We start from the raw sequence: 26,554 nt of genomic DNA, 5'->3' as shown, positions 1-26,554 counted from the left end.
GATGATAAAATAAGTATGATGAACATTTTCATAAATTGTAAAACCCTAAACCAATGTTATTGTTAATGACTGGCATGATATAAAATCATAAATCAATATTTTTAAGAAGTTAAGCATGTTATCTCCAAAATGATGATATTCAAAGTAAGTCTAAATCAGGAATAACAACAATTTATTAAATAGTTCTTCCTTGACTCAGAATTTGTGCATCAGAATGTCAGAAATGGAATATTAAGTTTGTAGTTTTAATAAAGTACCAACATAATTATTGTCTCTCTTCTATTCCCTGACACATGAGTTAAAAGAAAAATTTGAAAATCTAAACTCACAACTGTAAACCCAGCCAGCTAATACTGACTTGTTGCCCTTCCTCCAATGTTCTCTTACTTCATATTGCAATAGTGTATAGACTCCTTAAACCCACATCTCTTCTGGATTACTCCAGGTATGAAAATGTGAAATGGAAAGGACCAACTGGACAGACATTGAGTTCATTCTACAGGGACTTTCTGAGTATCCAAGAGCAGAAAAACTCCTTTTTGTGATGTGTTTGTTGATGTACCTGGTGATTCTCCTGGGGAACAGCACTCTGATCATCCTCACTCTCCTGGATTCCCACCTTCACACCCCTATGTACTTCTTCCTCGGCAATCTTTCCTTCCTTGACATTTGGTACACATCCTCCTTTATCCCCTCAATGCTGATACACTTTCTATCAGAGAAAAAAACTATCTCCTTCACTAGATGTGTTGCTCAGATGTCTGTCTCTTACACTATGGGGTCGACAGAGTGTGTACTTCTAGCAGTGATGGCATATGACCGTTACGTAGCCATCTGCATCCCTCTGAGATACCCTATCATCATGAACAAGGCACTTTGTATTCAGACAGCAGCTCTCTCCTGGGGACTGGGCTTTCTCAACTCATTGACAGAAACAATTCTTGCAGTACGGTTGCCGTTCTGTAGGAAAAATGTCATCAATCATTTTGTTTGTGAAATATTGGCCTTTGTCAAGCTAGCTTGCACAGATATATCCTTGAATGAGATTACTATCATGTTGGGCAATGTAATATTTTTGTTCGTTCCATTACTGTTGATTTGTATCTCATACATTTTCATCCTTTCTACTGTACTAAGAATCAATTCAGCTGAAGGAAGAAAAAAGGCTTTTTCCACCTGCTCAGCCCACATAATGGTGGTGACTGTGTTTTATGGGACAATCCTCTTCATGTATATGAAGCCAAAGTCCAAAGACGCTGCTTTTGACAAATTGATTGCCCTGTTCTATGGAGTAGTCACACCGATGCTCAATCCTATCATCTATGGCCTGAGGAATACAGAAGTGCATGGTGCTATGAGAAAATTCACAGCTAGACTGGTTCTGGAGGAAAGAATGAGAAATTTGCATTTTTGAGTTTATGCACAAAATAAGCTCATATATTGGATGCAAGGTTTTCAGCAGAAGCAGAACAAAGGAAATAAAGACTATATGTAAAATCATAGAATTTAAGAGTTGGGAAGAAATTTCAGGGTAATAATCTAACTTCATCATTTATGAAAATTGCAAAAGATGTAGGGACAACTAACTAGCCCACGAAGTGAGAGCAAAGTTTTAGAAACAAGAAAAAAATTGAAATTAAACTTTTCCAGAAATATCCAGGGTGCGGGTCTACTTAACAATTAAAATATGTATTTTTTCATTCCCCTTTTTGAGGGAACTACTTGAGTTCATGTTTTTTCTGTTTATTACTCATTTTTGTTTTACTCAGGGACTTCATTGGCCCCCACCTCATTTTTCTAATATATATATATATATATATATATATATATATATGTTCCTTCTTCTTTCCCTTGCTGTGTTTCTTCTACCCAGTCTGCTAAACTATGCTGCATGCACTATGTGGTTATCCAAATATATCATGTTCTTTCACACTTAAGGACAATAGTATACGTCACTTCATCTCCATTATCATATCTCTCCTATGGTGACAATACAGGCATCTAATTAAAGAAAATTTAAATGTTTTATCTTCTAAAAAATCCTTCCAAATTTACCCACAATGAAAGCACTGTTTACAATTGCCAAGATACAGAAGCAACCTAAGTGTCCATCAGCCAATGAATGGATAAATAAGATGTAATGTGTGCATGTATATATATGAGTGTGAATATCGTCGTTGTTTACTTGCTATGTCCAAAACTTTTGGGAGCCCTTAGACGATCCCCTGCTGGCTTCTCTGTCTAAGAGATTTCTCAGACAAGAATACTGGACTGGGTTGTCATTTTCTTCTCCTGGGAATCGTCCTGACCCAGAGATCAAATCTGTGTGCCCTGCATTGGCAGGGGGATCCTTTAGCATGGAACCACCAGGGAAGTCCCAATAGAATATTACTCAGCCATGAAGAAAGAATGAAATTCTGCCACCTAAAACAACATAGATATATTTAGAATATATTATACTTAGTGAAATGAGTCAGAGAATGACAAATACTCTATTACTTTTATGTGAAATCTAAAAAATAGAACAAATGAATTTATGTTAACAAACAGTAGCAGACTCACAGATATAGAGAACAAGCTAGTGGTCATCAGTGAGGAGAGGGAAATGGGGAGGAATGAGCCAAGGGTATGGAATGAAGAGACACAAACGTATAAATAAGCAACAAGATTTCCTTTCTACATGAGGAAATATATCCAGTATTGTCTATTAATACTTTAAATGGAGTACAATCTATAAAAACAGTGAATCGCCATGCTGTATAACTGAAACAAATACAATACTGCAAATCAACTATAGTTCAATAAAAAAGAAGTAAAAATTAAAAATAAGGAAATAAGGATGCATCCTTAATCCATGTAACACAAGGATTTTCAGGCACATGTATTCTGAGAGGTGGGAGTAATTAAAGACAATGTTTCTACAATTAATCTCTTTTTTATGACCTATAACTTTTTTAAAATGTATTTTCAGAAAACTTACCACATACATTTTGTTTGCAGTTCTATATGTTAAAATCTACTGACTGTGAGGACAAATATTAAAATTAAAATTCCACTTGTGATCATTATCACATTATAAGGAGAGAAGGATGTTAGTGTGGGAACTGTGGAGAGATAGAAGATAAAGTGAATCAAAAGGAATGGGAGCTCAACTATACACAGGAGATGACACAAGAGATAAGTAAACAGATGAGGTGTAGTGAGAGCCTGCTTACCACTGACAGAAGAGTTACACACACAGAAAGAGGAAAAACTAGAATAAACCATGAGATACTGGGTAAGAAGATAGTGTGAAATCACTGCTTTCAGTATATACATAGAACAATATGCATACAGAAAAATAGAGATATAGATATGGCTATGCATACATATAGAAATTAATATGGATTACACAAATGTTCAAACTACCACAAAATGTTCAAACTACCACAAAATGTTCAAACTACCACACAATTGCACTCATTTCATATGTCAATAAGATAATATTAACTAGAAAGATAATGCTCAAAATCCTTCAAGCTAGGCTTCAACAGTACATGAACCAAGACCTTCTAGATGTAAAAGCTTGATTTAGAAAAATCAGAGGAACCAGAGATCAAATTGCCAACATCTATTGGATCATAGAAAAAGCAAGGAAATTTCAGAAAAACATCTACTTCTGCTTTATTGACTATGCTAAAGCCTTTGACTTTGTGGATAACAGAAAATTGTAGAAAATTCTTAAAAGAGGTGGGAATACCAGACTACCTTACCTGCCTCTTGAGAACCTTTATGCAGATCAAGAAGGAACAGTTAGAACTGGACATGGAACAATGAACTGGTTCCAAATTGGGAAAGATGTACATGAGGTTGTATACTTTCACCCTGCTTGTTGAATTACTATGCAGAGTACATCATGAGAAATGCTGAGCTGGATGAAGCACAAGCTGGAATCAAGATTGCCGGGGAAAATATCAATAGCCACAGATAAGCAAATGACACCAGCCTAATGACAGAAAGCAAAGAGGAGCTAAAGATCCCCTTGATGAGGATGAAACAGGAGAGTGAAAAAACTAGCTGAAAACACAACATTCGAAAAACTAAGATCATGGCATTCAGCCCCATCACTTCATGGCAAATAGATGGGGGAAAAATGGAAACAGTGAGAAACTTTATTTTCTTGGGCTCCAAAATCACTGTGGATGATGACTGCAGCCATGAAATTAAATGACAATTGTTCCTTGGAAGAAAAGCTATGACAAACATAGACAGTGTATTAAAAAGCAGAGACATCACTTTGTCAAGAAAGGCGATATAGTCAAACTATGGTTTTTCCAGTAGTCACATACAGATGTGAAAGTTGGAGCATAAAAAAGGCTGAGTACCAGAGAATTCATGATTTCAAATTGTGGTGCTGAAGAAGACTCTTGAGAGTTCCTTAGACAGCAAGGTGATCAAATCAGTCAATCCTAAAGGAAACCAACCCTGACTATTAATTGGAAGGACTGATACTGAAGCCGAAGCTCCAATACTATGGACACCTGATGCAAAGAACTGACTCACTGGAAAAGACCCTGATGCTGCGAAATATTCGGAGCAGGAGAAGAAGAGGGTGGCAGAGGATGAGATGATTGGATGGCATCATCAACTCAAAGGACATGAGTTTGAGCAAAGTCCAGGAGATAGTGAAACACAGGGAAGCCTGGTGGGCCACAGTCCGTGTGGTCACAAAGAGTCAGACGTGACTGAGCGACTGAACAACAACAAAATATGGATGCAAGTATTTGTAAAAGTATGTATATTTACAGTACATAGGTGCACATAAAAGCACACTTATTCCCCACTTGTGACTAATGAGAGCACCTGGGAGGAGTGATATGGTAATAGTAATTGTAAATCCATTGCCAGACCTTGATTACTAAGTTCAGTTTTCCACTAAAATGGAACCAGTGCTAATTCTAAGAATGATAAATGAAAAAATGTTAACTTTGAAATATATGTACATTGGGTATAGAATACTATCAGTTCAGTTCAGTCAGTTCATGTCCGACTCTTTGCAACCCCATGGGCTGCAGCACACCAGGTTTCTCTGTCCATCACCAACTCCCAGAGCTTGCTCAAACTCATGTCCATTGAGTCAGTGATGCCATCCAACTATTTCATCCTCTGTTATCCCCTTCTCCTCCTGCCTTCAATCTTTCCCAGCATCATGGTCTTCTCCAAAGAAAAAGGTGCCAAATCAGGTGCCCGATGTATTGGAGCTTCAGCTTCAGCATCAGTCCATCCAATGAAAATTCAGGACTGATTTCCTTTAGGATTGATTGGTTGGGTCTCCCTGCTGTCCAAGGAACTCTCAAGAGTCTTCTCCAACACTGCAGTTTAAAAGCATCAATTCTTCTGCACTCATCTTTTTTTATGGTCCAACTCTCACATCCATACATGACTATCGGAAAACCCATAAGCTTTGACTAGACAGACCATTGTTGGTAATGTCTCTGCTTTTTAATATGCTGTCTAGGTTGGTCATTGCTTTTCTTCCAAGGAGCAAGTATATTTAATTTCATGGCTATAGTCACCAACTGCAGTGATTTTGGAGCCCAAGAATGTAAAGTCTGTCACTGTTTCCATTGTTTCCCCATCTATTTGCCATGAAGTGAAGGGATTACTTGTCATGATCTTAGTTTTTTGAATGTTGAGTTTTAAGCCAGGCTTTCACTCTCCTCTTTCACTTTCATCAAGATGTTCTTTAGTTCCTCTTCATTTTATGCCATAAGGGTGGTGTCATCTGCATATCTGAGGTTATTCATATTTCTCCCAGCAATCTTGATTCCAGCCTTTGCTTCATCCAGCCCAGTATTTCTCATGATGTACTCTGCATATAAGTTTAATAAGCAGGGTGACAATATACAGCCTTGATGTACTCGTTTCCCAATTTGGAACCAGTCTGTAGTTCCATGTCCGGTTCAAACTGTTCCTTCTTGACCTGCATACAGATTTCCAAGGAGGCAGGTAAGGTGGTCTGGTATTCCCAACTCATTATGAATTTTCACAGTTTGTTGTGATCCACACAGTCAAAGGCTTTGGCATAGTCAATAAAGCAGAAGTAGCTGTTTGTTTTTTTTTTTTTTTTTTTATGGAATTCTCTTGCTTTTTCTATGATCCAACGGATTGTTGGCAATTTGATCTCTGGTTCCTCTGTCTTTTCTAAATCGAATTTGATCATCTGGAAGTTCTCAGTTCACGGACTGTTGAAGCCTAGCTTGGAGAATTTTGAGTATTACATTGCTAGCATGTGAAATGAGTGCAATTCTATGGTATTTGAACATTCTTTGGCTTTGCTTTTCTTTCTACGGGATTATAGAATACTATAGTGACTCTTTTCTTTCAGCACTTTAATGTTGTGGTTTCTTCATTATCTCAGGCTTGCAGTGAGAATAAACCTTTCTCTTAAGAGCATAATGTACCTCATCTGATTTTTAAGCAGTTTGTTTATGATGAATCTTGATGTGGTTTTCTTTCTATTTCTCATTATTTTGGCCACTCAGATTCTTTTGTCTATGTGTTTATTGTTTTCATCAAGTTTAGAAAGTTTCTATCCATTATTTAAAAATTATTCTTGTTTTGCATTTTGTATTTATTTAAATATTATTTTGCTAATGCTTTTTCTTTTTTGGACTCCAATTATATGTATACCATATCACTTAAAGATGTCTCACACAATTAATGGTCTGTTCACTTTTCTTAATTCTCTTTTCTCTTTGTTTTATTTTAAAGTGTTATTATTTCTCTGATTCCTTGTTCACTAATCTTTCCTTCTGCAAGGTCCAATTACTTTAATTCCATCCAAGGTATACTGGATAGATTCATATTAGATAAACTTCATTACTAGATCTTAGAATTTGTCTTTTTCAAACATCGTTAAATATAATTTTATATTTATAAATATAAATAAATATTTATAAATATATATCTCTAAATATAATTTTCTATATCACAAATGACATTTTTTCTCAACCTTCTTGACTATATTAAATACAGTCAAAATAACTTCTTAATGTCATGTCCAGTAATTCTATCAGTGTCTTGTTTGCTGCTTCAAAAATCTACTTTCTTTTTTTAAATTTTATTTTTAATATTTTATTAAAATATTAGTAACAACTAAAAGGTGTATCTATTTAGGATATACAAGGGGAATTATATAGGTGTGCAATGTGTTGATTTTATTCTCAGCCTTGTGTGAGCTCTGAAAATCATTCCCTTCAGTTCTCCTGGATAATCCTTTCCCAGACCTTGCTTAATTCCTCATACACCTGCACTGATCAGTACTCAGCTGAAAGCAGAGGGGTGTCCCTTTAGAGCTCTAGCTCTTTTTTCTGTAGCTTCCTCCTCTCTGGATTTGGACTGGAAAACTACTGCCTTGTTCTCCCTGTCCTCTCAATTCCATCTTCAAATCCTTTCCTGATTGGTTTGCTCTCCCTATCTTATTACCTGGAAATTCATCACTCAGAGAAGTAAGTTAGGAAAATTAAAGGGTTCACTTCACTTGATCCTCATCTCTCAGGGATCACTGTCCTATGCTGTTTGATGTTCAATATCTTAAAATTGATTTTTCACACTTATTTCTGTTTTATTTTTATTGCTTCAGGTAGAAGGGCAAACACCGTCCCTGTTTCTCCTTCTTAGTCAGAAGCAGAAATCTAATACTCCCTACTTTTCTGTTTTCCCCATCAGAAAAAAAATCAGTTCAGTTCAGTCACTCAGTTGTGTCCGACTCTTTGCAACCCCATGGACTGCAGCACACCACGCTTCCCTCTCCAGCACCAACTCCCAGAGCTTGCTCAAACTCATGTCGACCAAGTCAGTGATGCCATCCAACCATATTAAACAAATATTTCAGTATATTCCAGAATGAGTGGCAATGGAGTAAAGCTGAGAAAGAAAGTAAATAGAGAGAGACAGAGAGACAGACAGCAAAGAGAGGAGGAGAGATTTGGGGGTATTTTATGCTAATATTCCTAAGAGCTGCCACAGTGATAGGACTAGACACGAAACAAAGTAACAGATGCTGCTCAATATAATTGAAATCACAAGTAAATTCAAACAAACTAAACTCACAATCTAGCCAGAATAAAGATCAAAAACTGACTGTGTAGCCAAGACATGGAAGCAACCTAAGTGGTCATTGACAGGTGAGTGGATAAAGAGGTGATATATATACAGAAAGGAATATTACTCAACTATTAAAAAGAATGGAATAAGGTCATGTGCAGCAACATGGATGGACATATAGATTGTCATACTAAGTGAAGTAAGTCAGACAGAGAAAGACAGATACTGTATGATATCACTTTTATGCAGAATCTAAAAGAAGATAGACATGAACTTATAAAACAGAAACAGACTTACAGGCTTAGAGAATGAACTTACTATTACCAGGGGAGGAGGAGGGAAGGGGAGGAATAGATAGGGAGTTAGTGACTGACATGTACACACTGCTGTATATGAAATAACTAGCAAGGATATACTGTATAGCAAAAGGAACTCTGCTCAGTATTACTAACAACTTAAATGGGAGAAGAATTTGAAGATTAACAGATACATAAACATATTACTGAATCACTTTGCTGTAAACTTAAGACTAACACAACATTTTTATCAATTACACTCTAAAATAAAATAAGTTGACTGACAGGTGATCTTTCAGAAGTAGCAAGAAAGAAGTTTATTATAAGTATAATAAATAAGTTATCCATATTTCATAGAAAAGAAAATCAAGCTAGCATGCTTAAAAAATAGCCTAAGATCACTCAGCTTGTGCAGACAAAAATCAAATTGGAATTCTTTATTCCAAATCACAAGTGTTCTGTTCTTTTTTTTCCCCCTTCACTTCAACTGTAACCAATTATAGGAAAATGAAGCCAATCATTTCATAGATATTTGTCCCAAACGTCTGCATAGACAATATCATCCACACCTAGGGCTCAATTTCCATCACTGAGCAAAGGACTTTTTAATATACAGCTTGAGTCCTGATTTCTCTCCTGGACTTCACTAATCTGTCTTCACCTGAAAGTCTAACCATCCGCACACTCAACCAGTCATCCAACTTACATCATTGCCTTTATGAAGTCATCATCCTTAAGCTTCTCCTCTATTTCAATCAATGGTTGCATCAGAGTTCTTTACTTATACTAGTAGAATCATTGTTGATGACTATCCATATGTGAAAGATCCTCAAATCCAATACTATAACCATGAAGTTCCCATACTCATCCTATCTTTTCATCTCATTGCTTTCTAAGTCTTCACTGCCTCTATGTACATTGTCTCTACGGTCCTCTAATTCATTTCTCCCATTCTCAATTGTACCTCTATACTGTCGAAAGACCAGTCTTTCTAAACCTAACATCTTAGCCTGATCACATCATAAGAGTATGAGAAAATATTCACTGACCTGCTCTTTCTACAGAAAAAAGCCCAGTATGATAGGATTTTTGACAAACAGGCTTCATCAAACCATTTCAACTGCATCTCTTAAACGAATGCTCATCAAAGTCCTGAGGGGATCTCTCCCTTCCCTCGCCTTTGATAATAAAAAGTACTAGCAATTGGTTGCTAGTTTTTAATTTGTTTTCTCATCTGATTGTCACAGCTTCACAATGTAGACATTGCAGCGTCCATCTTCCAAAGCACAGGCCAAGTTCTCATACGGAAGAAGCCACTAGCCTTGACTTCCAATTTCCTCTCTTTATCGTATGTAAAAAGAAATAAATAATGGTAACACCACCCTAATACTAAATGTAATAAAATGTATTAAACATGTATTAAATATGTTAAAATAATATATTAAATGTAATAAAATAACCAATTATGAAATACTAGTCATAGGAAAAAGTTAACTTAAAACTCAACATTCAAAAAACTAAGATCACAGCATTTGGTCCCATCAATTCATGGCAAGTAGATGGGGGAAAAACTGGAAACTGTGACAGATTTTACTTTCTTGGGCTCCAAAATCACAATGGATGGTGACTGCAGCCACGAAATTAAAAGATGCTTACTTCTTGGAAGAAAAGTTATGAGAAACCTAGACAGTATATTAAAAAACAGAGACATTACTTTGCCAACAGTGGTCCATATGGTCAAACTTGTGTTTTTTTTTTTTCCCAGTAATCATGTACAGATGTAAGAGTTGGACCATAAAGAAGGGTACGCATCAAAAAAATTGATGCTTTCAAATTGTGATGCTGGAGCAGATTCTTGAGAGTCCCTTGGACAGCAAGGAGATCAAACCAGTCAATCCTAAAGGAAATTAATCCTGAATATTCATTGGAAGGATGGATGCTGAAGCTGAAGCTCTAATACTTTCACCCCTGATGGGAAAAGCCAGCTCATTGGAAAAACTCTAATGCTGGGAAACATTGAGGGCAGAAGGAGAAGGGGACATCAGAGGATGAGATGGTTGGACGGCGTCACTGACTCAATGGATGAGTTTGAGCAAATTTCAGGATATAGTGAAGGACAGGGAAGCATGGTGTGCTGCAGCCCACGGGGTCTCAAAGAGTCAGATATGACTTAGCAACTGAACAAGTCATAGGCAATAAAAATAATGAGCAATCCACCATTATCTATTATGTGTACTATGGAAGTTTATTAAAATCAGGCAGACCAAACCACAATACTAACACCTATAATGGTATCAGAAGACTTAAGAGTTCTTCAGAAAGTGAAGTTATAATCATAGGCTTATAGATACTTGGTGAAGTCAGTTTCAGAAAAGTACCTACTTGGAGATAATAAACCCAAGGCCAGATAACAGAAAATTTTAAAAGGAATGCAAATTTTACCTTAGGAAGGCTGCATATAGAAATAGAGTTTTGGGGGCTTGGTTAAGTTCTACTTCCTCATTCATACATCAGATTCTCTCTGACCTTATGAAGACAGTGAAAGTCTAATCTTTGAAGGAAGGCAGATGAGTGAATATGACAAGTTGGAATTAATAATTATCTTAAGCCTCATCACTGTATTAGCTTTTATTTATATATACTTATGATACCTCCATTCTTTCACCTTTCCATTACTGCTCCATTGGCCATAAATCATTGCTTTCAAGTATTATTATCAGATAATTATTGATCAGTTCATTGACTCCAATTTAATTACCTGAGGTTGTTGCTCTTTGAACAAACTAGATAAATCTTTGTTATGATTTGCTAACATGTTCTAAAATTAATCCCAGTACGTCTTCTATCTCTTTCTTCCATACAAATGGGCAGTCCTCAACTTGAGTCCAAGTCATTAAAATAATTCTACAGATATTATTAATGACTCCATGATAAAAAAACAAATAAGTTTTGTACATTTAGCCATCTGGCCCAGACAGGGATTATAAATGCTGTGAAAGTTTCTAAGTATACATTTTAATCCTTTGTATATTGTGGTTTATATAATAAGATATTTCACATATTTCAATATTTTATACCCATTTAATAGGCTTTCATTATCGTAACATCTATAACACAGATTTCATGTCTTTTTTTTTTCCCTAAGTGTTAATGAGTTCATCGATACCATTGGATTTAAGGAACCAGGTGTCTGGAATAACAGGATTAAACAGAGTACTAATAGTTTCTGAATATTCATTGGAAGGACTGATGCTGAAGCTGAAGCTCCAATAGTTTGGCCACCTAATGAGAAGAGTAGACTCATTAGAAAAGACCCTGATGCTGGGAAAGATTGAAGGCAGGAGGAGAAGGGGACAACAGAGGATGAGATGGTTGGATGGCATCACTGACTCAGTGGACATGAGTTTGAGCAAGCTCCAGGAGATAGTGAAGGACAGGGGAGCCTGGTGTGCAGCAGTCCGTGGGGTCACAAGAGTCAGACACTACTGAGCAACTGAACAGCAGCAACTACCAGTAGTTTCACTGAAACACCTTTTATCTTCTTGTGAATTTACCAAAAAAAAAAAAAGGTCAGCATCTGAAGACTAACAACATGCCACTAAATTATCCGATAATTTTTTTTCCTTGACTGTCACTTATCCACTCTACTTTTATTCAGGATATATTTCTGCAGATATTTTATATCTGTATATAGATGCTCACATCACACACACACATATATGCAGACAGAAACATACCCACACATTTAAAACACAGCCACACATTTAGAGAATATGTAATTATTTCTATTCCATTTAGTTGTGTTAAAAACAAGTTCATACTAGTTTGCTAATTCTGTCATAACAAAACATCAGAGACTGGGTAGCTTAAACAACAGAAATTTATCAGGTAATAGATTTGAAAGCTAAAAGTCCAAGATTAGGATGTTAGCAGGTTTAAAGTCTTCTGAGGCCTCTGCTTGGCTTCTAGAGAGTCACCTTCTCACTATGTGCATTCAAATTTTCTTTTCTTATAATGACACAAATCAGATTGTATAAGGGCCTACAATAACAGCCTCATTTCAATTTAACCACCTTTTTAAAGGTCGTATCTTCAAATATAGATGCATTCTGAGGTACTGGGTACGTGTGGGGGTGGCGGATGGGGGGCTAGGCCTTCAACATTAGAGTTTTGAAGGGACATAATTCAGCATTAAACAGAGGCTAATAATAAATTAGCCAAAAGTCTAGTAAAGTAATTACATTTACATGTTGTTGTTGTTGTATCAGTTGTTCTTCAGTTGCTCAGTCATGTTCAACTCTTTGCGACCCCATGGACTGCAGCACACCACTGAGTGATGCTATCCATTGAATCGGTGATGCCATCCAACCATCTCATCCACTGTCATCCCCTTCTCCTTTTGCCTTCAATCTTTCCCAGCACCAGCGTCTTTCCTAATGAGTCGGCTCTTCGCATTAGGTGGCCCAAGTTTTGGAGCTTCAGCTTCAGCATCAGTCCTTCCAATGAATATTCAGGATTAATTTCCTTTAGGATTGACTGGTTTGATCTCCTTGCAGTTCAAGGGACTCTCAAGAGTCTTCTCTAACACCACAGTTCAAAAGCATCAAGTCTTCAGTGCTCAGCCTTCTTTATGATCCAACTCTTCACATCCACTTGTATATTACATGTACACAATTTTGAACACTCACCAACATACAAACTTAATGTTATATTTACAATGTTATAATTACATTGTAAATTTACATTGTACATATATATTACAAAGTTATATTTACAATGAAGTATCCCTCACACTGATGAGAATGGCCATCATCAATATGTCTACAAATAATAAATGCTGGAGAAGCTGTGTAGAAAAGTGAACCATCCTACATTGTTTGTGAGGATGCAGATTGGTACAGCCACAATGGAGACCAGTATGGAAGTTCTACAAAAAACTAAAAATAGAGTTGCCATAGAACATTGCAATCTACTCCTGGGTATATATACAGAGAAAATGCTAATTCAAAAAGATACATGTACCCCAATGTTCATAACAGCAATATTTGCAATAGCCAAGACATGGAAGCAACCTAAGTTCCCACTGACAGATGAATGAATAAGGAAGATGTGGAATACATATACAGTGTAATGTGACTCAACTCTACAAAGGATAATGCAATGTCATTTGCAGCAATATGGCTGGACCTAGAAATAATTATACTAAGTGAAGTAAACTAGAGAAAGACAAATAGATGATACCACCAATTTGTGGAGTCTACAAAAAAATGATAAAAATGAATTTATTTACAAAATAAACTCACAGACACAGAAAACAAGCTTATCATGACCAAGAAAAGAAAGGAGGATGATGGATAAATTGAGAATTTGAGATTAATTGATTGCTGTTGTTGTTTAGTTACTATGTTGTGTCTGACTCTTTTGCAACCCCATAGACTATACAGCCCACCAGGCTCCTCTGTCTATAGGATTTCCCTGGCAATAATACTGGAGTAAGCTGCCATTTCCTTTTCTAGGGGATCTTCTCAACCCAGTGATAGAATCTGTGCCTCCTGCATTGTCAGGCAAATTCTTCACAAATGAGCCACCAGAGAAGCCTGATGTTAATAGATACCCAATTACTTAATACTACACACAAAACAGATAAATAACTAGGATCTACTATACACATGGGGAAATATATTCAATATCTTATCACAACCTACTTTGGAAAAGAATCTGGAAAAGAATCTTAAAAAAATACACACACATAACTGAATTATTTTGTTATATACTTGAAACAATATTAATCAACTATACTTCAATTTTTTAAAATTTTACATGTATTCCCCATCCCGATCCCCGCCACCACCTCCCTCTCCACCCAATTCCTTGGCTGATTCATTTCAATGTATGACAAAAACCACTACAATATTGTAAAGTAATTAGCCTCCAACTAATAAAAATAAATGGGGAAAAAATTTTAGAAAGAAATCAAAATAACACTAAACCAACAAAAATAGTTATATTTAACCCTATAACACCAAATAAAAATTAAAACTTGTCATCATGAGACTATTTGTTTAAGATCAGATAAACTTATGTATGATACATTGATATTACTTAGACTCTCAGTGATTAGTCAAAGAAGAGACTTAGAATATTGCACATCACATTTAAAAACGAGTGTCTACCCCAATTATCTCCTGATATATAGAGAGAGCACGAAATATCCCTTAATATTTATAGATATCATTTGCTACTAGAGACTGAAAGAGCACAAACAGAGTTCCTAACCAGCAGTTTTTTCACAGCCACTTTCACTTCTCTGTTCCGTAAACTATAAATGATAGGATTCAACATGGGAGTTAAGCCAGCATATACCAAAGCTATAAATTTATCTACTTCCTGTGAATCTATAGTTGATGGCTTCAGGTACATGGAGAGAGCTGTCCCATAGAATAAAACCACTACACTCAGGTGGGCTGCACATGTTGAAAAAGCTTTGCTCCGACCATCCAGTGAGCTGATTCTTAGGATGCTAGAGAGGATGAATGCATAAGAAATACAAATGAAGAGCACTGGCATAGGAAGAAGAAGTACACTGATCACCAGCATGATTAACTGCACCTTGGAAGTGTCTACACAAACCAGTTTCAGGACGGCCAGAATCTCACAAGTGAAATGATTGATGACACTCCTTCCACACAGTGACAGCTGCAACACAGACACAGTTTCCACCAGGGCAGTGAAGGAGCCTGTCACCCACGAGCCAGCTGCAATCTGAACACAAATCTTCTTGTTCATGATGATGGGGTATCTCAGGGGGTTGCAGATGGCTACATATCGGTCATACGCCATCACAGACAGGAGCACACACTCAGTGGAGCCCATGGCCAGAGAGAAGTACATTTGAGCAGCACACCCTGAGAATGAGATGGTGTTTTTCCCTGAAATAAAGTTTGCCAGCATTGGAGTCAGGGCAGAAGAAGTATACCAGATGTCCAGACATGACAGGTTGCTGAGGAAGAAGTACATGGGTATATGTAGGTGAGAATCCAGGACACTAACTGACATCAGAATAATATTACCCAGTAAGGTGATCAAGTACATCAGCAAGCACAGCACAAATATGATGACTTCAATTTGGGGATAGTGAGTAAATCCCAGAAAAATAAAATTAGAAACGACTGTTGCATTTGTCTTGTCCATTTTATTCTTCTTTGTTCAACTGTAATAGTGAATAAAAGTATGCATGGCCTATGTTTAAAATTTACACTCTACCAACTTTCAAGGAGTTTTTGGTAGAGGAACATTAAAGGGAGCATTGCCTTCCAATATGACTAGCAATATTCATTCATTCATCCAACATTTACTGAATGCACTCTAAGGCACTGAGAATCTACAGTGAAGTTATACAAGTTCTTCTCTCAAGTAAATCAAAATCAAATAAAAGACACACTCAAATAAATTAAAACTTACAAGAACATGATATACATATGCCCCAAGAAACTAGGCGAACACAGAGACAAATGCTAACCTACGTCAGGGGTATTGCTTAGTAAGATATTTTGAGATTTATTTTAATCAAAATATGAACTGGCCTCAGTCAAGGTAAAGATCAGAAAACGTTTCTGGGCAAAGAAACATTTTTTTGTTGCTGTAAAATTTGCAACAGGAAAGGTTTTGGTTGCATTCCAAAAAGTTTCAAATTATGTGGTAAAAAAAAAAAAAACAGATTGAAATGCCACACTCAAGAATATAAACAGGAGATCAGCAAGAATCCACTCACTCTAACGCTATGTGATATCTATCTTCAAGAACGCATTTTTGACTATGGAACAATCTTGAACCCATCCTTTATTAGAAGGTTAAGTAATTCATAATGTAAAGCAAATTATTTACAATATATCTCACAACTGATCACATATGGAAGTAAATTTGAAAACCACTGTCTTTCAAGATAAAGTTCAAACAAATTCAGTAACAAATTACACAAGCCTCACATTCTCATCATTGAACATTCTCAACATCAGAACTTCTCTGATCGCATCTTCCAGTACTCTACTTCTACCTTCTGGTCTAAAACAACAACCACTCTGTGGTTCCACATTCTTAGCATGCCAATTTACATTTTATATATTTTAATCTACAATTATCTATCTGAAGTACTTTTCCTTCCCGGCCCCAATCTTAATTTTCTTGAATACTTCAATTAGTTATCAAAACTATATGTCATAAATCATAAGTACAGCTGCATTCTTTGTACACAGTTACGTTGTTCAAGTATATCACACTGACTATACCCATATATGCACATCCCTATTGCCGTTGCAGTGGACGCTGAGCTTGTGAAGAGATTGTTCCTGACAATACTAGCAAAGTAATAAGTCATATTTAAGATTTTTAATTACATATGGCTGCTTTGAACATGGCAAGTTTTTAATACGTGTTAAGATAAGTGCATTTTCACTGTGGTTCTCTGTGTCAACAGAAAAGCCTGAAGACCTCTGAACTTGTTATACACATCTGCAAATTTCTCTGATCATTTCTCTGACCTTAAAGAAACTAGTTGAATTAAGAAACAAAATGATTAGCTCTTAGTTTTAAGTATCTGATATACAGTCATACGTGAAAAAGACAATGATCACTTGTGCTCTTAGAAGAGGAAGAAATACTTTCCAAAAGGTCATCTTCTGTAAGGAATTAGAGCACTGTCCTCAGAGTGTGAGACTTTAGGCTCTGAACCCAACCATGCTATTTACTGGCATGCAAAATTTAGCAAATCACTTGACCTCTTTGAAACTTGATTGTAAGGGCTCTCTGGTGGTTCAGCAGTAAAGAATCTGCAAGTGATGCAAGAGACACAGGCTTGATTTGTGGGTCAAGAAGAAAGCCTGGAGGAGTGCATGGCAACCCCGTCCAGTATGCTTGTCAAGAAAATTCCATGGACAGAGGATCCTCACTGGCTACGATCCATTGGTTAACAAGGAGTTGGACCCAACTGAAGGGTAATAATTTCTATCTTGTGCAGATTTGCAAGATCTAGATTAACTTGCTTCAAATTCTCCCTCAATAGCCCCAATTCCATGATCGCGTTCATGTTTCACAGAATCACAATAGTGGTTTATGATTTCATGTTCTCCCCGCTTTCCTGAAGCATACTTGCCTCTACGCTGCTACAGTGCTGGCCCACACTGACTCAGATTTTTAAAACATAGCAACTTTTTCATAATCTATTTAAATTTCAACCTCCAATCCATGTATGAAAATGAAACACTTTACCAGTTATTTCCGTCAGCATATATGTCCCCTCCACTGAGGGTTTCTCTATGGGGTTTTCCCCACCCAGCACTCAGTTTTCCGTTCCTGGCTCTGGGCCCTCATGTCCTCCCTCCCATCACCTGCTCTTTTGTCTACTTTTAGAAACACAACAATGAAGTATTCTCCTTTTCTCATCCAGATTGAGTCCGACTCATTCCTTCATTCTTATCTTAGATCTTTGTCAGGGTCTCACCTGGAACACATAGTCAAAAGTTTTATCCGACAATCAAAACTCATTTCTTCATCTCAATATTTTCCATACCAACTAGCACTTCTTTTTTAAGTAAATATCTTTATTCTGGTTTCCTGGCCTAGCTGAGACCTATTAATAAATTTTGTAAATCTGAGATTACAGAAAGTGATGGTTAATGTCTATTCCCATTTACCTCAGCACACGGAATGTGCATCTTCACTTTTGGTTAAAGTGTGCTTCAATATTTAAAGGTGATCTTCAGCAAAGTCTTTCTTGAGAGTCTACTGTAGTGCTCAAAAGAGTAAAAGATTCTAAATTTTGCAATTTCTATAGTACTCTCTGAAAACTGTGTTAAAGTGGGTTGTGCACATATTTTTACTCAGAAGATGGTAATGAAAAAGGACATGGATACTCCTAGTTTGCAAAATATCAACCCAAATCTTGCCTGACTCACAGTGTCAACATGCATAGCTCACGTTAATTAAAAACTGTTTAATAATTTAAGAGAAATAATGATATAAAGATTTGTTCTGCCCAAATCACCACTATGATTTTCTCCAAAAATCTTCCAAAGGGCAATCCCTGGAACTTCACTACTCTAGTCTCCTACTGCTTTTAGGGACCTTCCAACTCCCTTAACAATTTAACATTGTTATTCTGAAACCTAAAGAAGTTTAAAAAGTTTCAGTTTCTCCTGGGTGTAATTCTCCAAGTTCAATTAAGAAATTCAGGGCAAAAAAACAACAGTAAAATTTTTGTAATTATTTCAAGCCACTTGGCTAAGCAAAAGGCCTGATTCTTGAAAAACTTCTGTGGAAGCAGAACTAGAGGAGACTATTTGCCTATTCCATTCCTCTGCAGATGGCCCTTGAACTATATAGCAAACATTCCAATTAATAGAACTGTAGAGATGCCATCCCAAATAGCCTCTGAGCTTGTAATGTGACCCATTTCTTTTCAGCAATCTCTACAATTATCTCAGTTATCAGAGTAATAGAAGATAAAACATTCTTATTCAGCTTTTAAATGGCCACAAAGTGAGATTTGGGCTCTAAGATGTTTTCTTGCTACTTCTTTGAGGAAAACTGTCTGTTATTTACATTCACTTAATAAGATTTTATATTTATTTTTATTATTGGTTTTCTAAAATTTTACAAAGAGATTCTTAAATGTGGCTTTCTTTTTATTTACCCTTCTTGACATTATAGATCTCCTTGAGTTTAAGGCTTGATGTCTTTCACAAGCTTGAGAAAATCATTCAGTATTAGCCAGTTTCTCTTCTAGCCCATTTCCTCTTTTTCCTCTCCCTCTGAGTGTTCAGTTATACATACTAGACTTTTCCAACATGACCCATGTAGCTCTTACAGTCCTTTCTGTATTTTCCATTCTTTTTTTTCCCATGCATCAGTCTGGATATTTTCTACTGATTAACCTTTCAATTTGCTAAGCCTTTCTTCAACTTTGTCTAAGTTGTGGAAAATCCATCTCTTTAGTTCTTCATTCTCGCTGCATTTTTCAGCTCCATAACATCTACTTGACGTTTTAATATAACATCAAATGCTCTAGTGAACTCGTCATCTTGTACTGTATGTTGAGGTACATGTTAATACTGGTTCTTGTCAAATAGGTCTGGTAACTTCTATATTTGGATCATCCTGAGAGACTTTCAATCATCTGTCTTCATCTTTTGGTCTTATATCTTACCAGTTATCATACATAAAAAACATATAATCTCTGGATGATGTTTTATTTATACAAAGAGAATTTCCTTTATGCTTTGATACAAGCCTAGATTGGGAAAGATTGCTTTAATCCAAAGAATCATTGAGACAAGTTAGAGATGGATTTCAGGTTTTGAAGAACTTGGCCAAAAATCTGTTTCATCTCCTATTTTAGATTTATCCCTATAGGTTCCAAACTGAGAACCTGAAGTTTGTATAAGGGAGATTTCCCTTTCAAGAGTCAACAGACTTCAATTTTTATCTCATATCCACTGTGGGACTGATAAAACCTAACCTAACGTATTTAACCCCCTTTTGCTCAATTTCCAGCACTCTTACTCTGGGCAGCCTAAAAATTCGCTAGTGCTTCATGCGGTAAATGAATTATACCGTTTGAGGTCATTTAACTTCCTTAATTCAGATACTTGGCCTCCCTTCACTTCAGAATAGAATGTCTTGGTAGGTTTAACTCTCTCTAGAACCTTAGCTCCTCATATCCTGACTCATTCAGAAGCAATCTAATTTGTTTATAAAAAAAAAAATCATACTTGTCTAGGTTTGTCATAACTTGTCTTCCAAGGTGAGAGCATCTTTTTCATTTCATGGATCTAGTCACTATCTGCAATGATTTTGGACCCCAAGAAAATAAAGTCTATTACTTTTTCTACTTTTTCCCATCTATTTGCCATGAAGTGATGGGACCAGATGCCATGATCTTCATTTTTTGAATACTGAGTTTTAAGCCAGCTTTTTCACTCTTCTCTTTTACCTTCATCAGGAAGCTCTTTAGTTTCTCTTTACTTTCTGCCATTAAAGTGGTTACATGTGCATATTTAAGGTTGTTGATATTTCTACCAGCAATCTTGGTTCCAGTGTTTGATTCATCCAGCCCAGCATTTCATATGATGTATTCTGCATATAAGTAAGCAGAATGACAATCTACAGTCTTGGCCATTGCAAATAGTGCCACTACGTACATTGGGGTACACATATGTTTTTGAATTAGTGTTTTTGTGTTTTCTGGATGTATAGACAGGACTGGAATTGCTCGGTCATGTGGTAGTTCTATTTTTAGTTTTTTGAGAAATTTCCATATTGTCTTCCATAGTGGCTGCACAAATTTACATTCCCACCAACAGTGTACAAGGGCTCCCTTTTCTCTACATTCTCACCAACAATTGTTATTTGTGTTCTTTTTGATGGTAGCTATTCTGACATGGGTGAGGTGATATCTCATTATGATTTTGATTTGAATTTCCCTGATAATTAGCTATGCTTAGCATCTCTTCATGCACCTGTTGGCCATCTGCATTTCCTCTCTTGAAGAATATCTATTCAGTTCTTCTGCTCATTTTTAAATCAGGTTGTTTGCTTTTTTGATTTGAGCTGTATGATTCATTTATATATATTGAATATTAATCCTTTATCAGTCATATGATTTACAAATATCTTCTCCTATACACTATGTGGTCTTTTCATTTTGTTGATGGTTTCCTTTACTATGGAAAAGCCTTTAAGTAGGCCCCATTTTTTTAAATTTCTACTTTTATTTCCTTTACTTTAAGATACATATCCAAAAAAATCATTGCTGCAATTTATGTCAAAGAGTGTTCTGCCTATGTTTTCCTCTAGGATTTGTGTAGTATCTGGCCTTACACTTAGGTAAAAGATTTGCCTTTTGTAGCAATACAGATGGACTCAAAGGGCATTATGCTAAGTGAAACAAGTCAGACAAAAAAGAAAAATGATGTGATATCACTTATACATGGATATGTATGGAACCTAAAAAATACAACAAACTAGTGAATGTGACAGAAAGGAAGCAGACTCACAGATCTAGATCTCCCCTCTACCCTGATGCTGGGGTAGGTTGAGGACAGAAGGAAAATGGGGCGACAGATGATGAGACAGTTGGATGAAATCACCAGCTCAGTGGACTTGAGTTTGATCAAACTCCAGGAGAGAGTGAGGGACAGGGAAGCCCGACATGCTGCAGCTCAACGGGTCACAATGAGTTGGATGTGACTTCTCAGTGGAACATAACAAACAGAACAAATGAGGGCTTACCAGCGGTACAGGGTTGGGCAGGATATGTGGGCAGGCAAGTGGGAGATAGAAACTAGTGAGTATAACATAGGCTAGAAATAGGTATTTACAACATGGAAAATATAGCCACTATTTAGTAATAACTAAACATTATATAACCTTTTAAATTACATTTTTAAATAGTTTAATTATTTTTAAAGTGATTTTCTGATGTAAAATTAACATATGCAATGGGAAAACAAAGTTTCTTTGTTTTGCACTCATATTTTTTATTTGTTACTTAATGCTTACATATCATTTAAATCAGTTGGTTATCAGTCCCTCTATAACAAAGAAAATAACACTTTTTAAATAAACAGATAATACAGTATTAGTATCCTAATGAGGAGCTGCCAGAAATAATGACCATTCTAGTGAATTACTGCCTGAATGTTCATAGAGCCATACAAAGTTATTATTATGGATAGGCATTACATAATTTTCAGTGACAATTCAAAACCTAATTTGTAGCATGTTTTCCTAGTGGACTATCTCCAAATTTGATGAACGACCTTCCCAATTAACTTGAAGAATCCCTGGGAGTATCTTACATGTGCTGAATATATGTCCGCCTTTTCCCCATCAGGATACTGCTATCACACAGTTATGATCTGCTATTCCTATCACTCTCCTGGAATCTGATTCTCACATTGTCTCAAATAGGCCCTACTGTTTAGTGTGACCACAAATTAGATGATCCAAACTAGGACACTTTTGACATGAAATGAGTAATTACTAACTACACTGTAGCAGCTGGTATTAATTAAACCAGTTCTGAGCAAATGGAAACATATGCTCACCATTCCAAGCTTGTTTCCATTAGGGTCATCACACTCCAAGACCACAGGATGTTTCACACATAAAATATTGGCATCATATTTTGTTACCAGCACCTAAAACAGTACCGTTTGTGCCATGGCTGATGGAAACTACTTAAACTTTGGTCTACACCTGATCACTTCCAAGGACCAGATCTAAGTCCGTGGAGTCAAGCTAGGAAAACAAACAATCTCTGACAATATTATACATTCTTGGAATTCAGGGTGATAATACATTTAAGATATCATTCTAATCTGAGGCACAGTGAACCCTACTAATATAATAGGAGACGAGAGATAAGAAGAGAGTCATATGATAAAGAATCTTCCTTATGGTGGAGGTTAGGAAGAAAGAGAAGTGATGTCTAATTAAGGTTTTCTTTTTTCCTTTTCTGCATTGTAATTTCCGTATAGCTTCGTCAAATCTTCAGTTAGTAAAAAGAAGTCCAGAGCCAGCTATAGCTCAGGGAACAAAGGGAAAATAATCCACACATGGCATAAAACAAACTGGAAAAAGAACCACATCAATATTGATGACACTGAAGAACAGGCACAAATGACTAACAATGAAACCTAAATAGTGATCAGAAGTAAGAAATGATTAGCCACAACCAGAAGTTTCTAAAACTAACTATTTCCTCACACTTCTGTATTCTATCTCCCTCTGAATGGCACATTTTTCTATCCTAATAAAGTCAGATAAAGTTCAAAAACTGCTAGTCTCTGTTCCCAAAGAAAGACCAATCTTCCATATGGTGTATCCACTTTCTGGGAGGGTGCATAATGACCAACATTGAATCCAACTATTGAGAAAGCCTGAAAACCAGTGAAAAAACTCTGATCTAATTTAAAAAAAAAAAAAAACCATCTTTGGGGGCATCTTCTCATTGACCATCATGATACTAACGCATATATATGGAATTTAAAAAGATGGTAACAATAACCCTATTTGCAGAACAGAAAAAGAGACACAGATGTACAGAACAGACTTTTAGACTCTGTGGGAGAAGTAAAGGGTGGATTTTCTGAGAGAACAGCATTGAAACAAGTATACCATCAAGGATGAAACAGATCACCAGCCCAGGTTGGATGCATGAGACAAGTGCTCAGGGCTGGTGCACTGGGAAGACCCAGAGGGATGGGGTGGAGATCAAGGCAGGAGGGGGGATCAGGATGGGCAACACATGTAAATCCATGGCTGATTCGTGTCAATGTATGGCAGAAAACCACTACAATATTGTAAAGTAATTAGCCTCCAACTAATAAAAATAAATGGAAAAAAAATAAAATAAAATTCAACTTTGGATGAACAACAACAACAAAAAAATCCCATAGACAGAGGAGCCTTGTGGGCTACAGTCCACTGGGTTTCAAAAGAGTTGGAGAAGAATCAGCGACTAACCAACAAAAACAACAGTTGGAGATGAACAAAACTTAACAAAAATAATACTACCCTAGGGATTTTCCTGGTGGTCCAGTGGTTAAGAATCCACCTGTCAGTGCAGGGGAGGCCAGACTGATCCCTGGTCAGGGTATTAAGATCCTACATGCTGCCTGCCTCACAACTAGGAGGATCCCATGTGCCGCAACTAAGACAGAAGTGACCAAAAATAAATATTGTTTAACTAATAGTAATAATATTGTTCTAGAATCTAAAAGTATAACAGTATACAGAGACCTAGACAGAGAACAATCAGCATTACATATCTGAAAAAACTCCAAGTAAATTGAATTATTTTAGCAGTTATAGTATTGCAAATTAATAATTTTAACTTAGTGTTAAAAATCTGAAAGTAGGTATCATTCTGTCTTGTAAGCAAAGTAAGGAAGTATGAAATTGGTTTTGGAAATATTTTATCAAAAAGATTTTTAAGGTTTTGATACTAGTATATCTTTTTCCTGTCTTAAAATCTCTCTTCCTACTACACTATCCCTCTACTAGCCTCATAATCAAGCTCTTCAGCAACAACAAACTATAATCATTGACTCTTAAAATACTGAAATTTCTTAACTTACTTTCCTTATGCTCTGGACCAAAAATAATATTTTAGAGCTTGAGGGCATAGAGAGATAAATTTGATGCAGCATTAAGAACCTATTTGACACTTTGATTTCCTTAACTGATTCCTACATTGTGATTATAAACATCACCTGTCCCTTTTCCATTTACTTATTAAAATTTTTTCTTCTCAGTAAATGTTTTACTGCTTCCTTCACATCCCTGTTTCTGAGACTATAGATTAAAGGATTAATCATAGGAGCTATCACTCCATAGAACCCAGAAACAAGTTTGTCAGTAGCATCCATGTCATCTGAATTAAGTGTGTCTTTAGATTTGGGCTTCATGTACATGAAGAGAATGGTTCCATAGAATATTATCACCACAGTCAAGTGGGCTGAGCAGGTAGAGAAGACTTTGCTTCTCCCCTCAGAAGAGCGAATTCTGAGGATGCTGATAATAATTAATGTGTAAGAGATAATGATTAGCAATAATGGTGTCATTATGAATAAGGTTGTGGCCACAAGCATGATGAACTCATTACGTGAGATATCAGCACAGGCCAATTTCATGACAGCCAGAATTTCACAGGTGAAATGATTGATGACATTATTCCTGCAGAAAGGCAATTGTACTACACACCCAGTTTGTACTGTCGAGTTGACAACTCCTATGATCCAGGAGCCAGCTGCCATGGACACATAGGAACCCTTGCTCATGATGACAGAATATCTCAGAGGGTTGCAAATAGCCACATACCGGTCAAAGGCCATCATGCCCAGGAGCACACACTCTGTTGTACCCATGGCCAAGCCAAGGAACATCTGCACGGCACAGCCAGAGAAGGAGATGGTCTTTTTTTCTGAGAGGAAGCTCACCAGCATGGGGGGAATGGAGACAGTGGTGTAGCAGATGTCCAGGAAGGAGAGGTTCCCCAGGAAGAAGTACATAGGGGTGTGAAGGTGGGAGTCTAAGATACTGATGAGAATAAGGGTGCCATTTCCGAGAAGGATGACCACATACATTATTAAGACTAGCACACAAAACAGTAGTTCAAGCCTTGGGTAACCAGAAAGCCCCTTCAGAAAAAATTCCACCCGAATGGTTTGGTTTTCCCATTCCATTTTATGCTTTCTTCTTTACCTGTAATACATGAGAATATGTTAAGATAAAATATATATTCTACTATGATTATATTCAACTTTGTACCAATGTAGAAGTACCATATACTCATAGGAAGAAAGCAAAATATAAAAAGGAATAGATCAAAGAAAGAAGAAAAGAAAGAAAGTGGACCAAATAGAATAGAGAGGGGGAAGGGAAGAGAAACGAACGTATTTCAAGCTGCCAGCAATATGCCATGTAATTTATTGAATCTCATCAAGATTCTGGGAGAGAGGTATCATCATCCACATTTTACAGTAAATAAATCAAAGCAAAATTTAACTTTAATTTAACTTTAATTAAAGGTAAATTTAGAGCAGAGGGAAGATTCAAACCCAAGTCTTCCTTGCTGAAGCCTGAGCTTATGCTCATATTTGTCACCACAAGTTAACTAGAGTTTAAAATAAATATGAGTATTGCATTATGTGTAACTGAAAAATAAACTATTTTTATTGGCTACAAACCACCACTGGAGAAGGAAAAGACAACTCACTCCAGTGTTCTTGCCTGGGAAATCTCATGGACAAAAGAGCCTGGGGGGCTACAGTCCATGGGGTCACAAAGAGTTGGACATAACTTAGTGACTAAACAATACCAACAAACCACCACACAATAGATTAATGATTTTGTCACTTTTCCATGTTATACTGTTATGCTTATTATCTGACTTGTCCATTAGCATGAAAAATTTATCAAGGCAGGGACTTTTTCTTGTTTACTCCTACAATACCAGTCTCTACAATGTAACAGATACAGAGATAAGAGGTTCAGAAATATTTGTTGAATAAATGAATACAGTCAAGGACCAAAGGACTAATATTTCTTACTCAATTAATTATTTTATTTGTACATTACCTAATTTAGTCTGAGAATCACCCCTATTAGGC

At 36.4% G+C, this 26,554-nt stretch overlaps 3 protein-coding genes across 3 annotated transcripts; 1 reads left to right on the top strand and 2 right to left on the bottom strand.

Annotated features, from left to right (window-relative positions):
- The first annotated feature begins 460 nt into the window (after positions 1-460).
- Positions 461-1,414, top strand: LOC133071332 (olfactory receptor 13C7-like). The gene has a single exon (XM_061163949.1). It carries the CDS (start codon positions 461-463, stop codon positions 1,412-1,414), a length of 954 nt encoding a protein of 317 aa, XP_061019932.1.
- Positions 1,415-14,615: 13,201 nt separating this feature from the next.
- On the bottom strand, positions 14,616-15,575 carry LOC133071331 (olfactory receptor 13F1-like). Its single transcript, XM_061163948.1, has one exon. It carries the CDS (start codon positions 15,573-15,575, stop codon positions 14,616-14,618), a length of 960 nt encoding a protein of 319 aa, XP_061019931.1.
- Positions 15,576-24,670: 9,095 nt separating this feature from the next.
- Positions 24,671-25,627, bottom strand: LOC133071402 (olfactory receptor 13C2-like). The gene has a single exon (XM_061163996.1). It carries the CDS (start codon positions 25,625-25,627, stop codon positions 24,671-24,673), a length of 957 nt encoding a protein of 318 aa, XP_061019979.1.
- Positions 25,628-26,554: the final 927 nt, after the last annotated feature.

Source organism: Dama dama, chromosome 16 (genome assembly GCF_033118175.1).
Source record: "Dama dama isolate Ldn47 chromosome 16, ASM3311817v1, whole genome shotgun sequence".
Taxonomy (NCBI): Eukaryota; Metazoa; Chordata; class Mammalia; order Artiodactyla; family Cervidae; genus Dama; species Dama dama.
Note: the sequence above shows the minus strand (reverse complement) of the source record. Positions and strands in the feature narration are given on the sequence as shown.

Bases quoted from the DNA above. Each gene is read 5' to 3' on its own strand.
- LOC133071402 (XM_061163996.1), bottom strand. From the start codon at position 25,627: ATGGAATGGGAAAACCAAACCATTCGGGTGGAATTTTTTCTGAAGGGG.
- LOC133071331 (XM_061163948.1), bottom strand. From the start codon at position 15,575: ATGGACAAGACAAATGCAACAGTCGTTTCTAATTTTATTTTTCTGGGA.
- LOC133071332 (XM_061163949.1), top strand. From the start codon at position 461: ATGGAAAGGACCAACTGGACAGACATTGAGTTCATTCTACAGGGACTT.